The sequence below is a fragment of the Acanthaster planci genome, linkage group LG08, assembly GCF_054643075.1.
Source record: "Acanthaster planci isolate LZ-2023a linkage group LG08, COTS_SCS, whole genome shotgun sequence".
Taxonomy (NCBI): Eukaryota; Metazoa; Echinodermata; class Asteroidea; order Valvatida; family Acanthasteridae; genus Acanthaster; species Acanthaster planci.
The window spans coordinates 21,285,877-21,304,044 of record NC_141784.1 but is presented as its reverse complement, the minus strand read 5'-3'; the positions used below and the strand labels follow the sequence as shown (position 1 = coordinate 21,304,044).

At 38.0% G+C, this 18,168-nt stretch overlaps 1 protein-coding gene across 2 annotated transcripts; it reads left to right on the top strand.

Annotated features, from left to right (window-relative positions):
- Positions 1 to 1,451: 1,451 nt before the first annotated feature.
- Positions 1,452 to 17,786, top strand: LOC110977059 (tetraspanin-31-like). 2 transcript variants are annotated; one of them, XM_022230855.2, is made up of 5 exons: positions 1,452 to 1,869; positions 9,544 to 9,711; positions 11,899 to 12,108; positions 12,750 to 12,878; positions 15,446 to 17,786. In XM_022230855.2, exons 1-5 carry the CDS (start codon positions 1,810 to 1,812, stop codon positions 15,518 to 15,520), a joined length of 642 nt encoding a protein of 213 aa, XP_022086547.1. In that variant the 5' UTR covers positions 1,452 to 1,809; the 3' UTR covers positions 15,521 to 17,786. The 2 variants fall into 2 exon arrangements, with proteins under 2 accessions (XP_022086547.1, XP_022086556.1); XM_022230864.2 differs by lacking the exon at positions 1,452 to 1,869 and adding an exon at positions 3,432 to 3,948.
- The last annotated feature ends 382 nt before the right edge of the window (positions 17,787 to 18,168 follow it).

The following is an 18,168-nucleotide window of genomic DNA, read 5'->3' as shown; positions in this document are numbered from 1 at the left end:
GCCCGTCGTGCGTCGCCCGTCGTGCGTCGCCCGTCGTGCGTCGCCCGTCGTGCGTCGCCCGTGTTTTTTTTTTGGTCAAGATTGTGGAATACCACTGCGCAATCGTGACCAAAAAAAAAAAAAACACGGGCGACGCACGACGGAAAATGGCATGTTTGGAACTGGTAAATGGCAGAATCATTGGGACACAACAAAAAGCAAAATGCGACGGACGACGGGCGACCGGCGACGGCAGATATGGAATTCCATAATAATGAGCCCGCGAGCAGACATACGACGCTTCAAAACCGTCTCCAAGTTTAAGCCAATAGGAAATATTCCACATTTTTATTTTAAAATGATTTGATATGTATTGTTCGAAATTACCAACCTATTTGCGTTATTTTTACAGTCAGTTAAGGCCTGTATGGATGAATTCCTCCATCTGCCTAAATCTTGCCGGTATTGGGGGGCGGGGGGGAATGGGGCAAGATGGAGGTGTAAGACTTGCCAGGCCAAAAAAAAAAAAAAAAAAAATGAAAAGTGAGGTGGGGGATAACACCATTAGACACTGTAAAAGGTCAATGTTCGTGACATTGATGTATATCTGCAGTATGTGTTGTACGCATGCAGCATCTCTTATGTACATCAGAGGGGCCTATCTGTGGCTTTTTATTGCTACGAAAACTATGGGGGCTGTTTGGTGAAAGTTCATTCGATTTCTGCTGGTGATCTGGAGTGCCAAAAAACTTCGGAGAAAGGGCGTCAATGATTTGGTACTGCCAATCACACTCCAAAAGCTGCTCCCATTGGTTGTCCCAAGCTCCCACTCCCCGATCATAGGGTTTCAAGAATGGAAGGTGACAAAATCAGTCTTAGTGGTTAATCACGCCGGTACCTCGGAAGCTAAAGCCTGATTAAGATTCCAGATTACAAGTGGCAAATAAGACATCAAAGGAAATGTGCCTCCATAAAAATACGACGCTCGTCGGTTACTTATCACTTGTTCCAAGACATCACTGATATCAAATCTAGTCCTGCACGGTTTTTAACCACCATGCCTGTTCAAACTCGAAAACGGAGAAATTCTGGGAAGCCTGTGCCACTGTTTCCCTGCATAACGTGTAGAGAGGACGTTAAATCTCGGCAGCATGTAGTGCAAAAGTGTCATTTACCAAATGCTAAAATGTAAAAGTGGACAAAATAAAAATTTTCAACAAGTTAATCACGCTCCTGGGGTTGGGTCCGAGTTGACTCAGGTGGGTCCGAGTTGGTCGTGGGTCCGAGTTAGTATTGGGTCCGAGTTGTTTGTGGGTCCGGGTTAGTATTGGGTCCTAGTTGGCATGGGTCCGAGTTGGAGTTGGTCGTGGGTCCGAGTTGGCATGGGTCCGAGTTGCCTCGAAACCGTCTTAAAGATGTATAGCGCCACCAATTGGCGGATCATTGGCGTTTGACAGCAAAATAAATTACTTCCCTGGCCCTTGAGCTTCAGCATGCAGCCGGCCGTATCGTCGACGCGACGTGAACAGTAATTGTTATCGAAAGCACGGAAGATGATAAGAAAATCTTACATTTTTGACCTTAACCCAAAACTTATCCTCAAGTGCTGAGCTTTAATTGATCGTGTGAATTCAACTGATGTGATGTATTCATTCTGGAAGGCGTCTTTCAGCTCGTATATGTCATGAAAATGAGGAGAAATTAATCGAAACAATTTCGGTTTACCGCCGCGCCGGGTGAGACCTCCTTTGGGAAAAGGTACACATCCATTGCTCTTTGAGCCGTATCCTAGGCAACGTCTCCTGGTTTTATCCACAGCTAAGAGGCGACATGGCTGAACCAAGTGAAAGGGTGTACAGGGCGTTCATTGCTGTCAACTGTGTATATTTGGTAAGACAATGGCAGTTTCATAAGTAAAAAAGTGATTAAAGATTTTATTTTTGCCAGTTTTGTAGCCCAGTTGCTGCAGCATGGCTAGACCTGTTTATTGGACCACATCAGATTTATTTGTTTTGTTTGGTTTGTTGTTTTATTTTGTTTCAGTTTGTTCATTTTTTTGTCTGTTGCTGTAAAATACATTGTATATTCCATGATTGGCTTAGCTGCGTTTAACATCTATATTGTTCAGCGCATTGGAACATATAGAAGTCAGCTCAGTAAAAATGAATAAATTATGAAATTCAGGTTCAGCAGATTAAGTTACATACATACTAACAAATAAAGAATATTTACAACAGTAATTATATTTTTGAGCAACTGGTGAGAAAAAGTCATACATGTATGTAGCGCTGCTTAAAAAGTAAGTTGGTCAAAAAATTTGCATCATTTTACTGAGTTGCCCACATGCATTTTGACTGGGCTATTTAAACTTTGCCAGCTGAGACCTTGTTTGTCCGTGGCCAAACTCAGAGGTCTGTATTCTTGTGTGTAAAATTCATTCTTTCTCCAAAACAAATCAGGTTTTGAGGTTTGGTACATGTACAGTGTATTTAATTTTTTCCTCTTAAAAAAGATAGATGATAGACACAAGTTTATCACTTCAGTGTACACTGTATGTACTTGGAAAATTGAAAGCCTTGATAGTTTTCATTAATTCTATAAATCAAAGAAAGGGACTGAGTTAAATCAGGCCTGTCACTAAACTAAAGGGGGAGGGGAGATCAGGACTTGGCCTGTCTGGTGATCGAGCAGCTGTCCCCCCATCGGCACAAACAGTAAGCATCATGATCAAATTAGTCTATTTTCATGATGTTCTTTCGGCTGGTTTTTATGCCCCCTTTCAACTCAAAGCTGGTGGCAGGGTTAACTTAAAGATATAACAGTGTGACAGCGGGATAAATGAGGAAAGTCACATAACACATTTTGAATTAAAATGATTAAGCAACAAATGCAGTTAACAAGTCATTAATATTCGGAAGAGAAAAATCCTGCTTCATTTGATGAGTTTTTAATAAAAGCTCTAGCTCAATGCTCGATTGTCCTGCTACTGTAAATTTGGCATTGGTGTAAATAATGTTGTTATTCTAGTACTTGGCTTTGTGTTGTGTGACAAGCACTTCATGAATATGTACACATTACGGAAAAATGCGTTGAAAAATTTGCCAACATACCGCAGGGCTGAATAGAAGTGGTGTCAAATAATATCCCTGACTCACATGCTCCACTGAATATTGAAATAAAAAGGGTATCGTGAATTGAAAATATTGAAGTCTGTCTTCTGAGATAAATACATGTACAGATGATGACGGGCAGTAATTGTATGATGTACATTGACCCATTGACCAGCATAGGTTAATAATGGTCAGATACTGTACCAGTGCATATGCTAGACCAGAAAATGTGAACAGACATGAAACTACGAAAACTTCAAGGGACAAGATAAGTACATTTTATAAATCAAGGTTAGTTAAGGCAATTAGGGTTCTTAAACAATATGTAATTTTGTTCACTGGTATGTTTTTGTAAACTTCCCGAAATCTTTTCAACTGGAGCTTAGCATTGTTCTGTTAGAGAGGACTCAAAGTACAGGGGTATTAAACCACATACTCTACATGTACGTGAGCGTGAATGATTTTGACTGGAACTGCTCCAACTGAACCCATATTCTGTCTCGTTACGATTCCACTGGCTGGTTTCTGCCTGCAGGCATCATTGCAGTGCATTATTCCCTGCATAATGGGGGGTATATTGATTGACCTAGACACCTGTGTGATTGAGTCAGGGGTGTGCTCAAGGGAGATTGCTCTGTTACCAGCCCATGATAACCCATCACATAGAGGATGGTTCTGTACTTTTTCACCATGCTTATAAATGGCACTGTAATGTTTTCTCTGGGAGTGTGATTGTCAGCCTGCAGATAATTACAGTGGATGTGTTTACATTGATTGAAGCCTTCTAATGGTGATGAATTGACTCTCGACAATGGTTCAGCGTGATGAAGATGATAAAAGTGACGATGCTTGTACACAGGTACCTGTAGCATACACGAGCACCTGTAACTCTGAAATTTAGGACAAATACGTGTAGATCCAAGACAACTGTATCATTTATTCTTGGCAAAGTCATATAAAAATACATTTAAAAAAATAGAAAACATTTTTAAATCTTTGGAGTGGAAATATTTGTACCAGGAAACGGTACAAGTCTGACCATAATCTGCCTGTGCCTTATTATTCTCTAAACTTCTGATTTAACAACACCCAACAACAGTAATAAAATTCCCTTTTATGAATTTACAAATTTTTACCTTGGCTACTTTCAGTCAGCCACATGTATTTGCTTTCAGATGTGCTTGGGGGAATCCAAATGCAAAATTCTGTAATTTATCACTTGGCTGCGTGACAGAATTACTCATACGGTGTTGGCAACGTCACAATCTTATCATCATTCATGCTGATTAATTCCTGGCCCTTGATCAGTGCTGGTTGCAGTTGGAAGTACCTCCCAAAATGATATGATGCAAGTTGGTGTATTCTCCACGAACAATTTTGGCATATGCTGCACTATAAGCATCAAGAGGGAAATGACATTTCCTAAGGGGCTGCTTGAATACAACAAAATATATTGCAGCGTTTGCTATTACCATTTGAGTTAAAGTGCCAAAGAAATGATGAAGGTAGTTGTTATTGACCAGGGAAATATGCGGATTTCCTGGATTAGGTCTGCCTTATTTATTTGGGGGAAAAACTGAAAAATCTTGTCCATCTGCGCTTCGTCCTTTATTTTTTGGCCACACTCCGAAAAGCGTCAAGAATGTTGCAGCACAAGTAAAGATTTTTTCCCTTACAAATTTGATAACAGTTGTGAATATTTTAAATAATTTTCATTTTGTTGTAGGTTTTGGATTGGAGACTTTTGCTCATAAAGCATTTGTTTAGTTGTGTTTGTCAGTTGTGGGAGGCTTAATAAATTTGTAGTTGTAATAAAATTATTATTTATCATAAAGATGGGACCAACTTGAAAAACTGGGAGGGGACAGGATTTGTAAAAGTAGTGAGGATGATTTTGATAGAGAGCTTCCAAGTGTACCCATGAGCTGTGTGTGCATGTGTTTCATGTACATACCGGTACATGTACATATACGATCCAGCATAATTCTCTTTCAACATATTCCTGACCTTATTTGCAAGGACTGCTAGATTAGTCCCATTGCCAGGTTAAACCTGATTCTTCGAGCGCAACAAAGTTGCAATTATGATCAGACCTTTGGCAAAGTGGGGGGGGGGGAAGGTGCCGTCCACTCAGAGATGCTATCATTGATCAACAGGCTGGCAAGCCTTGTTAATGAGTCATGTAGGCCTCACTGACACGTTGTTCAACATTGGCTGAAGCAGTCTGCTTGAATGTGAAAGGGCCCAACACTAATTGGCCTAGAATTTGTGCACGCATGCACTTCATGCACAATGTACACATACACATTTACATTTACCAGTACAGAAGCCTAGAATTTTCTTGTTTGAAAATATCTAATTTTTTAGAACAGCTAACTCCTAAAGAATATTCATTACAGTTGGAATTTCTTTCTTAATTTTTTAACAATAAAGTTAAAACTGAAGATTGTATTTTAATTGTGTTATATTGAGTTAACGTTATTTCAAATTCAGTCATGTCAGTCACCCAACTGAAATGTTGATCTTAAAAATTTTTTCTTTGGCATCATTATTTAAGATCAGGGAGAGATTTCATTAGCTGAACTGCTTTTACGCTGCATCACACTCTTCTTAAGATTGATTTTTGATGCTTATCCTAAAACGAACAGTTTAAATATTTCATTCTCATTATTAATTTAATGTATTTCCTGTCAATACCCCCAGTGCAGCAAAGAAATTGTTAGAGCTTACAATTTGTATCCCTTGACCCAATTTTGTACATTGTTTTAACACTTGGCAGGGTGAAATTAGGAAATTTCCTACACCTGTGCCACACTGTCTCGCATTAGTCGCTCCACTGCATACAAATCAGGCCTGAAGTGGATACACAGGTCTCAATTGGTGACTCACTCTGGGGCATTGTCTCATGATGATGCTGGGTACCGGCCACAACGAAATACTGATGAGCACTTGGACTTATCACCCTGGGCCAGGTTGTATGTGTGTACATGACCAGCCTCAGTATCGGCAGGTTTTCTCAGGACGTTCTTGTTTGCTTTTAGGGGAAAATTAGGGTATCAATTAACATGATCATCTGGGTATTTGAGATTGCTGGTTTGAAAAGGACATTTCTATTGAAAATAGGGACAATTTCTGTAACTCTCTAGACATGGATGAAAAATTTTACATTTAATACAATAAATGAATTTTCTGCAAGCACAAACTAGCTAAGACTGTGTCGTTTCAATTTATTTGAAATGAATATGATTTTCAATTGATTTGCTTTAAAAAAGATCCCAGTGATGAGACACCTCCCCAGCTCAACTTGAATCAGTTACTTGTATTTTACACGTACAACTTGTAGCAGTTGTCTAGCTTGTGCATGTACCCTTTTTGTATACGGGTCATTCCAGAAATTAGGGGTCTATTTTTTGTGTGTCCCTGTCACATCTGACATATGATTTTGTAAGTTCAGAACACCTTTTTCTAATTTCCAAGAGTGGTGAATTAATGCAAATTACCTGCCAAACAACTAGTAATAGTTTGAAATCAATTCTGGTGATATTTCCCGGCGTTTCAAAGAACAAAGGTCAGATGTAACAAGGACACACAAATGTCACACTTTTGGATCCCTAATTTCTGGAATTACCCACATGTACCAGTACTACAGTACGTAATCATGAAAACTCTTAATAAACCGTGCTTTGGACTCAGCAGAAGTTCCCAGTGAGCGATGATACAGATGCTCTTGTTCAACTGTAAAATTTATCTCAATGATCAATAAAAGATTCATTTTGAATCATTGTACCCGAGAGATCCTTTTTATCTGATAGGAAAAGTAGGCCCCTGGGTTTTGACAAGGAGAAAGGAGACCATACATCATTATTGGATAATCACTGAATGTCATTTCATCCTGTTCTACTTTAACAATCCTTTCCACAGCCTTGGGCAGTAAATCTTCAAGAGCGCTTGTCGGGAGTTTGCAAATGTGTGCCCTCTCACTTACATGTTCCATTTCATCCAAAGCTTTGGTCCCATGCAGAAAGTCGTTTTTTTTTTGTGTGTGCTTGATTTAATTACTCGACCTTCGTTGGAAATCCTTTTAAGGGATCCGGGGAAATGAGTTTAGCTTTCCATTGTACTGGTACTTTACATGTAGGAGGATAATACACTTGACCTTGAGGATCAAGAAACTGTCACTTTTCATAGCTTCACCCAGGTAATGCATTGAAATGCAGCCATTGCATGTGAAATCATATACAGATGTAGAAGTCATGACTTTTAGTAATCAAACTTGCCCAAATGACATGATTTTTGTTTGTTTCGTGTTGCTATTAATTAATTAATTAATTAATTAATTATGACAATAAGATAAAGTTAGAGAATTAAGGAATCAGAAGACAGACAATTAAAGTTAAGGACATGCCCCCCCCCCAAATTAAGACACACATACACGTACATACATGTACATTGCAACCATTGTACATTACTAAGACTTGGATTATAAATTGGCTTTTGCAACAAGTTACTATTGCATTCATACAAACATTGTCACAACAGTGGAAGTATCCATTTTCACTGGTGAAAGTTCCATCCGTTTACCAAGGTCTGTAGCTAGAGCAACTCCCAGTGTACAGTACATGTAGAATTTGTGTCAACTGTGTTAGAATATCTGCATACATGCATTTGGCACATACTGTAATAACATGAAGTACCTACAGGTATGTGCCACAGACTTTCAAGGTTCAGACAATGAGGTTGCCAAGGTAAACACTCGGTATTCTTCAAATAACCATTGCTTTGTCCACTTTGCAACTTCAACTTCATAATAAGCCCCATAATCAGTTTTAAACATTTAGAACCAAATGAAAGTTTCCCTAAATTTAAGCCTCATTTTAGACATTAGATGTTTCCTCAACAAAACAATGGGACTGCAGTGAGCTTAAGGATCACAACTCATTGGGGAAATTTCAGAGTAAAAAAAGCCATTCACAGAGCCTTGTAATGAGGTAGGCCACAAACAAATTGACCGAAAATTACAAAAAAAGTAGGTGTTGCCATGTTACTATGAATTCTCTTTAGAACAAGGGATGTAAAGATATTCAGAGGACATCCGTAGAAGCACAAGTGCAGCATACAGAATTGTTTTGGTTTACTTCAGTAGCTGTTCGTCTTCCTTGTCACGTCTGTAATGCTTGACAGAATTTGTCTTTGTTGAGTTAATGTGAAAAGGTTTATTTTCTAGTGAAAGAGCTTCCCTGAGAATGTACGTTATATGTAAGTGCCCTGAAGCGAAAACAATTCTGAAAGCCACAACGGACTTCAGCTCCAGCAACATCAACTCGGCGTGGTGCTGCGCGTTCTGTCATAGGCCTGTCCTCCATCACTCAAATTGACCAGGGAGCGCTGATTACACAGAGCCCAATGTCTGACAGATTCTAGTGCCCATTAACAAACCCGGCAGTAATCTGCCACAGCTGTCATCACTCACTGGGAGCAGCAATCCGTGGCAGATTGCAAAAAGATTCCCGTTGACGTAAATTTGTTTTCTTCTTCATATTCTATCAGGTGTGTGTTCCCAAACTCAGGATGGAACCATAAACTGCTCATAATATTTACATGCATGTTCCGCTGAATATTTACATTCTGCCTGCTTTCGCCTCCTGTTAAAACATGACATTATGAGGCTTTTTTTAACCATTTTGAAGGAAGACAATTCAAAAAGTTAAATTACTTTTTCTATTAAAGGATTTGTATGTCAATTATTGAAGATGATTTGTTGGATTGTAAGGAAATCAAAATTACTGATACATTCAAAGATGCTGTAGAAAAAGGAAGATGAAGACTTATTATTATCCTGAGACAGTTGTGTAGAAATAGACAGGCTGACCAACAGACACATCACCAAACAAGAGGTAAAATGTAGGTGGATCATCAGTGACATGAAGGGGACAAGACATACGCAGATAAGAGGAGCGTGGGGTCTTGGCCAGTAATCTTGTAAGTCACAAACCCACATGCTGATAGACAGCATCCTGTAATCCCTTCAGGGTCTGGAAAAAGTGCATGCCTCAGTGAGACAAAGATCAAAAGCAGAATTAATTGAGTCCATTGGCTGATAAATCCTGTACATATATACACGTTTTTCAAAGTTCTACATCGGAAAAAGAAAGACACAAAGAAAAAGAGATGACAGAGAGAAGACGTCTGATCTGATTGCATAGACATTTGTAATTACCTCAGAATGGATGAAGACTGGCCTCAAAAAAGAAATTGAGTTGTCATGGAAATGCACTATAGAGAGGCATACATGTGTTTTCTCCTTCCTTTCATTTCAGCTAATTTCCTTCTTTCAACTGGAATTGATTAAAAGTAAACATGTTCGACTTCCCCTTGGGTTTACCCCGTAATGATGTCTCTTTCTTCATTTGTCTCTGTATTTTTTGTTTTTTTTCCTCCTGTTTTCTCTTTCTAGATTCTTGGCATCATCTTAATCTGCATCAGTGCTATAGCCATGCAAGCTACTCTTCTTCTGACTACGCCCGTTGTCGGGGGACTGGCGGCTATGGGAATCTTCCTCTTCATTGTGGCCCTACTGGGCATGATCGGTGTCGTCATGGCCAACCAAGCACTCATATTTCTTGTATCCCTTTTTGAACAAAGTACATCAAACCAAGAACCGAATTTACCTGAATAGGAACTTAAGAAAGGTTTTGTTTAGCAAAAAAGGGCCCATGATCTCTGAGTGTTTTCCAGTCATTTCGTGGGTGTGTGTGTGTGGTGGGAAGCTAACAGTCTCTAGAAGACATCAAAATCCCAGGACACGTTAGCATAAAAAATGGCTCGGGAAGGAGCCCTGTAGCTTGGTAAGGTGCCCTGTCGAAAACAAACCTTGCATTGGATATGTTGCCATGGTAACACATTAGTGATGGCTGAAGATCACTGACTGAGAGAAAAGTGGACTTAAACAAGCATTTCAAATCCTGCATGTGAACACACCGATGCCAGTATGTATGTTCAAATGGACTTGGTTTTTATACCCAAATGATACAGTTTAGGGATTTGTGGCACACACCAGATTTTGCCTGCAATATATATATCTTTGTCCCACATCTATTGAATTAATACATAACCAAAGTTCTCTTTTATGTCAGGTGTAATTTTGTATGAAGTCTCCAGTCTTCCATTGCAAGAGAAAAAACACCATAATGCATTTAAATATTTTGAGCAAAGCAGTCATTCCTGCCTTTTCCCACTATCCACCCCGAGCTGAAGTGCACCCCCAGTCCTGCGTAGAATAAACGTATGTTCAAATAGACTCAATTTGGTTTTTACACCCAAATGATACAGTTTAAAGGGAATTGTGGCACATACCAGATTTTGCTTGCAAGATACATGTATCTTTGTCCCACGTACATGTACCTGTGATGGACAATATTAAATTTTCAAAACCTCGAAACCACTTACTACATGTACATGTTTATATTACTGTTTTGGCCTCAGGTACAGCTGTTTTTGCTTCAGGAAATATTGATGCTGTGGTCTCACCTCTTACATGCCTTTGTAACATAAAAAATGGACTTGAAGATAATTGACATTCCTCATGAAGTGATTCAGCTACGTTTGGGGACATATTTTCAAGCATTTGATGTCATTTATTGATCAGACACTTCATTTTCTTCCTGGCTTGACAATCCCACACATAGAACTATCGATTCGTTGTTTTTCTGTTCAGCGAAGCGATTTGAATATTCTGACAGGGAGCTCATTTTCCAAGCTCTGCTGCTCCTTGGCAAAGCCTTGTCAACAATTCTTTTGTTCTGACTTGTGCCTGTTCAGTATGCCATCACAGTTGCACAGATAACAGCAATGTGTTGAAGTGGATTCATTACACTTGTGTCCATATACATCATTTCTTTGATTTCCAGATATCCCTGTAAAGTACATTTTCGGCCAATGTTAATTAAGAAAATCCAAAAATTACAATTATATGTACAATGGTACTTTTATCACTGTATTCCACTAAAAAGTGATTACATTTTAAAAAGAGTGGTCTCACTTTGCAATTTATCACTTATTAAATAATTCTCACTGCTACATAAAAACTAAACAGTTACCGGAAAAATAAATGATTTCCAAATCTTCAAAATGGTAGTTGAATGTATAAATATTGTAAACTTCATTAAAACGTTCACATTTTCAGTATTGTTATTCTAAACTCGGAGATGAAGAATGTACATTATTTGAGAATCGAGCCTTTGGCTTGCTGCTGTGCCTATACCCGCTTACTTGAACATGGTTGTACTTTCAAGAAGCCTGAAGTGGAAATGCCGACAGGATGAGATGCATTTCCATGTGATTCAAACCCAAACCTTGTTGATACAGATTGAGACAGCCTAAGGCACTGGATGCTGCGAGCATGGTGTTTGTGTCCTAATGCCCCAAAGCTTCTCTCAGACAAATGAATTTTCTTAAAGCAACTTCTCTTGATCAAACGGAAATTGCGTTATCCCTCAAAAAGGTAGAAGGCAGTGATTTTTTTGTTGTTGTTATTTTATTTCATTTTAGTGGTAATTGATATATTTTTTTTAAATATGGTTGGCAGATATACACTAATACATCGAAGGAAAACAGAAGGCAAAAAGCTCCATGGTATTTGCTGAGTGTGGTTACATCAAATGGGAAGAATTGCATTGAATTAATGCATAGCCAACATTCTTTTTTTATGTCAGGTATATATGTAATTATGTATGGGGTCCCCAGTCTTCCAGTGCAAGAGAAAAAAAACCAATATTGCCAAACATTTGACTTTCCTTAGCCCTTCCTCCAGTACCTAGTCTTCATGTCTTTCATAGGCTTCATCCAGTTCTGCGTAGCCATAGCCTGTCTGTCAGCCTTTAATAAAGCCCGCAGGACTGAGGTCTTACTGAGTGGCTGGGAGGAGGCTAGTAATGATACCCGGCAACAGGTGCAGAGCACCTTTGGATGCTGTGGCTTAGATTCAAAGCATGTGATTTACAGCAGGTGTGAAGAGCTGAAGGTGCGATGAAATGGTTTTAGTTAATAATAATAATCGGAAATTTGCAATTTGCTGTTGCCATAAATACGATCAACAATGCAGTACAGGTACAACTTAAGGAAATGCATGGATATTTAAGTAATGAATGCATGAATGTCGCCACGCTACTGCGGTTGGGGGGGGGAATGTCTAGAATCATTTTGATATGATTAAATACACACCGACTGTCACAGACTCGGGGGCATGTAAGTGGTTGCAAGCTAGAACCTAGTTGGCCAAAAGTTTGCAAACTTGAACCTACGTTACCACAGCCAAAATACTAATCATGCACATTTTGTAGCCTGGAAAATGGTCAGGTTTATTCTATAAATTTTGGCTCCCAGAGGTGTGAAATTTTTGTGTTCCTGTTACAGTTGACCTGCGTAATTTGATTTGGAAGTATCATTGAATTTACTTCAGAATATTGCTTTTTGTTGCACTGCTAATTTGCATCACTGAATCACTCTCAAAAATTGAAGAATGTGTTGTAAACTTCCACAATTATATGTCAGATGTGACAATGATCCATAACAATTCATCTTCAGCAATGTTGTATGTCTGGTTTGAATTCTATCTCCATTTTACTGAACTTTGTCTTCTTTTATCTTCTCTATTCTTCCCAGCTACCTTGCTGTATACTAACCACCCACAACTGTACCGGTTGCCCCCTTTGCATGTCTATTCTTGACAACCGATTGCAGCACGCCTTCCAATTTACCGGAGGGATGGGGCTATTGTTTACATTTTTACAGGTACGGTTCATTGTTGGATATCTCTAACTGAACTTTCAGAATCTCCTGTGTGATATTGTAATGATTGAAGACTCTCTTTGTCTGCCCCTGTTCTTACGTCTTCCCTTGAAAACAAGATTGATCTATCAACTGCAGTTATGGCTTTTTTTTCACGTATTCCTCAGGTTATGGTTATTAATTACACATTTTCAGACAGAAATGTGCTTAGATTTTCATATGTTTGTTATTTTTGTCATTACATTTGGAGTTTGTTCATATATTGTGAAGGCTCATACTTAAAAAGATGCACAAACCTTTTTCTTTTCTCATTGTAAAAAAATGCTATTTGAAAAAGTCATTTTCACGAGTAGAACGTACCTTTTTTTTTCCAGAATTCAGTCAAGGAAACATTGGCACAAAGACAAAATGGTAAATCTGTCCCAGTTTGAACTTGTGTTTTCTTAAAAAAAAGGATCAAAACGTTTGCTTATCAAAAATAACACAATGCGTTATTTTGAAATTTCCAAGATTATTCCTGAATTATAGGGGAAACTGGTTAATTTTTACTGTTACCCTAAAAATGCACCTGTACCCTCTACACCCTCCATTAATTTGATGCCCCTTTCTTGACCCCCCTTGTTTGCCTCAGTTCATTAGACTGTAGCAGGAAATGATTGATACCTTGAAGTGCCCACCCGTAACATTTTTGCAGGCTGTTTTTTAACCCAATCACTCCGGCTGGTTCTATTCCCAATCCTCCGAGATACGCTGTAATCAGACTCCCTTTTCCGAGTAAGCCATGCTGATCAAAGTCTCTGTTTATCGGGCTTTGATTGCCCACAAGAAAATTGATACCGAGAGTAATTTGTTTTGTTAGCATCATACAAAATGGGAAATTTGTACTTGACTTTTGGAATTCCAAAATAGGAGTCTCATTTTTTCCACAGTCCTTCCTTTTATTCTATGCTTTTAAAATCTGTCATAGATCCTTAAACTTTAATGATTTTTCTGATTATAAACTGCAGCAGCTTCAAATCAAATGTGATCCTTTAATTATTGAATAATTCTTTAAATTTGGTCAAGTTTGACACATTTTTGCTCCGCATACTTAAAATCTAAGTCAAAATTATCTATATACGAGCAAATACCAAGCGTAATTAAAAAGACAGAAATGCACTTTTGAAATAAACAAAAAAAAATCAGTGTTGACTTGTTGATCTTGTTAGATCAACATGATAAAACTTCCCTTGAAATGTGTATTGATTGGACTGTGTTAAGAGTGAAATTGCTGGGTATTGGGTGCACACCCGGAAACCTGTCAGATTTTCGATGATTACAGATGAGAAAGAAAATCTGGGTTGTTTCCTGAGACCCAGGCAATCTAAGGTATTATTGTGTGTCTGCCAGGCATGTTGTTGCCAATCTAAATTATTTCCCAGCTGAAGCTAGGGCCTGGCTCAAATTTATTATTGCCAGCAGCTTTTATTTTGCCACAAGGAGGATTACTCACCTTGAATAGATAAGAAATGAAATTTGAGGGCGACCCGCTGGGGTTTCAAAAGTGTAATTGAGTTGAATCCGTCAAACCCCCTCTACAAACTGAGCTTGGAATTGGTTGTTTGTTTCTTGTTTACCTCACTGGGGGAATTTGGATGGATGGAAGGCGATGGATATTTCTTTGAGCTGGAAGATTTCTTAATATGAACATGAATTTTTAAAACCTCAATCAGGTTTTTCCCCACTTGGTTTCTCTCTGCAGTTTGCTAGTCACAGATTGTTGCAGTCAAAATACAAACATGAAGTATTTAAAGAATGTTTGGAATTCTGACAAGGCAGCAGAGTTGAACAATTTGTGGACCATGTGATTATGCAGTGATTACAAAAAAGGGGTTAATTGATCCATTGAGCTCAAGTTAATAAACAATTTCAATCTGTGAAAGGTTACCTAAAATAAGAAGCATGAATCTCATACATGTAGAGGAAATTGAACTTAACCAGAGTGAGTATAAATTGTAAAATGTTTAAAATAAAGTTTGTCATGTTTATATTTTACGTAATTTCAGTTTGTTTTGATGGGGAGGATTTCAGCTGGAATAAGTCAGTGAAGACCCTTTTTTGAGTATGTTTCACTTATCCCTTAAAAAAACCTAAGGTGTATTCTTTAGTCTTTTTTATCCTTGAAGGGAAGACATGAAGACAGGTGTATAGAGCGGTACTAGTCAGGGGAAATTCCTAGACAGATTTTAATGAATGCAATTCCAGTGTTTTTTAGTTGTCTTGAAATTTTGTACTTCTTTTACAACCTCTTTTGATGCACTTGATTTTGAGCTGGTACATGTACATATGAAGAATAGTTTGATGAAATTGCTCAATTGGCAAAAAACCTGTCACAAACTTGTGTTGCCAGGAAACAGAAAACTATCGAGCAAAAGAGCTTGAGTTGAATAACTAAAACACCTTTGGCAATGTTTGTCTTCTGTGTCACCGTGACTCTGCATTAGAGACGCCAGATTTGATACTTTCTGTCTCTTGGGAGAACCTACATGTAGTTTCATCTGTTGTTTTTTTCCCCCCTGTCCTGTTCACAGCTTGGAGGCATCTTGCTAGCATGGTGGTATCGTCGACAGCCAGTTCTCGGATTTGGACACGATATATTAAATTGAATGACCCTTCTTCTCTTCAGCTGAGAAGGCCAAGGGAATATGAATATCGCTGGCAACATGCCCTGCCAGGAGGTTTTGAAAAGATGGAAGAGGCGATGTGTGGTTTGGAAAGCAGTTCTCAGCTTCATGAAGCCAGAATGAAGGATGTGATGAAGGAATTGGTGGATGTGCATTTTACAAGGGAATAATTTACTACCAATAATTAGTTTGGTTGGTGGAATTTTACCAGTCATACCTTTTGGACAAAAGGTTTGGCATTTCGTTTGTTTCTGTGATCGAAATTTGCACTCTGAGGAACTTCCAATATATACTGTCCAGTGTTTTCTGAGAGCCTTCACAAAAACAGATCCCTCTCTGTTGAGATTGATGCATCATTTATGTAATGTAAATAACACTATAATCAACAGGTCAAAATCGATCTATGAATGGTCCTTACATGATCATAACCTGCAATGTAATCACCATCAACTGTGGAAAATAAATATCAGCTGTGGAAAAAACATTAGGGACAGTTGTAAAGTTGGAGCTTATCTAAGGCCAGTTGAACAAAACTGTTAAAATCTGTTTCAGTGTAGGTGCATGTAGTTTAATGTAAGCATAGTGGACTATCATTTCCTGTGCCAAGTTTACTTGCAGATTTGTTCAGATCTTATTTGATTTGTGTTGTGCCCAGCTTTGCAATGTTTAAAGTGTTGAACAGGGTAGGGAAACCTGTCTTTATGCAGTTTTGTTGAATTTTATATATTTGATTGTATTATATTGGTCGTATAAATTGTTTTATTTTTCAGAAATACTTTATTTATAGTGTTTTTGTATCCCCTTTGTGCAATGTAAAGAAGTTCACATCCAAGTATAAAGAATTCAAAGCTATTTTTAGTTTGTTTTTACAGTGTTTTCATCCCAGGATTTTCCCGGGGAAAAATTAACACTCTGAGCGCTAAATTGCACGGTTAGTTTCTGCCTGTTGGAGTTGAAAAGGGCATACAGCTCTGCATTGTGGGAGAACTAAACATTTTTCAGGTTGTCAGCTGCAAGAGGGCGCTAGACAAGATTAGCAGTGTAACCTAGGTAGCTTCATCATTATATGTATGTATATATTATGTACTGAGAGATCATAGAGATGCACTGCGAAGAGTCGATCAACCAATCATATATCTGGCTATTTAACAGAGCTGGGAGCTGTGCCTGATGTTTAAACTACCCGTTGCTCGGTAAATTCTCTCTGCCTGAGATAAAAGCTGCCAACTTTCAAGGTTTTTATCCAAGACTTCTCAGAGCATGCCACATCCTTGGTTCTAGCAAATTCTGTTACATGTTGGCTTGCTATCTCTCTTGCTTTCAATTTGGCCTAGAACACCATTAAACCAAATGTTGACGTGGCAAGAGATCTTCTGTGGAAGGTTTGACTTGTTATCAGGTCAGATTTAAGAAAGTCATCAGTAATAGCAACAATTAATATTGCAAAAATATGTAAAGTTGTGTTCACGGTTGCTAGAGTGTAGTTATCCCCAGCATGTTTTAAATTGCATTGTTACTGCCAAAGATAATTTGAAAGGAACATTTGCATCTTCTTTAGAATTTGTATATACCACTCATTTCAATGCAGATTTTTATGAAAGTGTTTATATTAACATAAGGATAGGCAAAGGCATAATTGTTTTAACTTGGAGTTTTTTGTAATATTTAATTGCCAAATGCGCTTAAATGCAGTTGATTGGAGTTCAGAGTGGCGAATTCTTCAAAGAAAACTTGCCAGTATACAGTTTCAATCCAGATAGACATGCAGCCATGTTTGTACCAAAAATACTAGATCTTGTATATATTCAAGAATTTCTTAATGACAGACCCAGAAATAAAATATGAGGCAAAGAAAGTGATTTCCTGCTTAACATTGATGTTAGTTTTATAAACCTAGTACATTGACAACTCTGTACAAAGAAGAAAAAAGATTTAAGATACATGTACTGCCAAAATTGAACAGTTGATCCCTTGAAACAGAAAGAAATTTACATGAAACTCTTTTGTTATCTCATTTTAGACAACAAAAAAGGTGTTAGAAATGTTAATGTTTCCTGATTATAATCTATGTCACTGTTGAATAATGTTTTGTTGGTTTTAGTACTTTTCATGTTAGTATGTTTCTGTCAGTAGACATAGTTACAGACACTATTGTGTGCAATTGTCATTTGTTTACAACTCTATGTAAAATAAAGTTTCATTTGTGCATCAGGGCTTTCAATAAAAGAATGTTGAAGTTGAAAACTCATTTTGTGTTCAGAGTATCATATGTGAATCCAAGGTTTCAAACAAGTCGGTATTTTGAAATTTCTGTTTTTAACAGATCTTTCAAATAGTTTGCTTTACTGTTGTTTTGCCAGGAGAGGCTTACGGTTGGGCATTTGTCAGTGAGACTGAAAATATTGTTGGCAAGTAATTTCCTTGAATAGCATTCTGAAACTAACGATTGCCAATTTTCAGCCGGTTAGAGGCCAGAACAATTATTTATCAAGTACAAAGCATCAGAATTTGAAGCTATTTTGTGAGAAATTCATCCCAGTTTTTGTGAAGACCTATGATACAAATGCCGACAGCAAAGGATAGTATGAAATTTTAACATTAAAGATCGTGGATGTAATTTAGTATTAGAA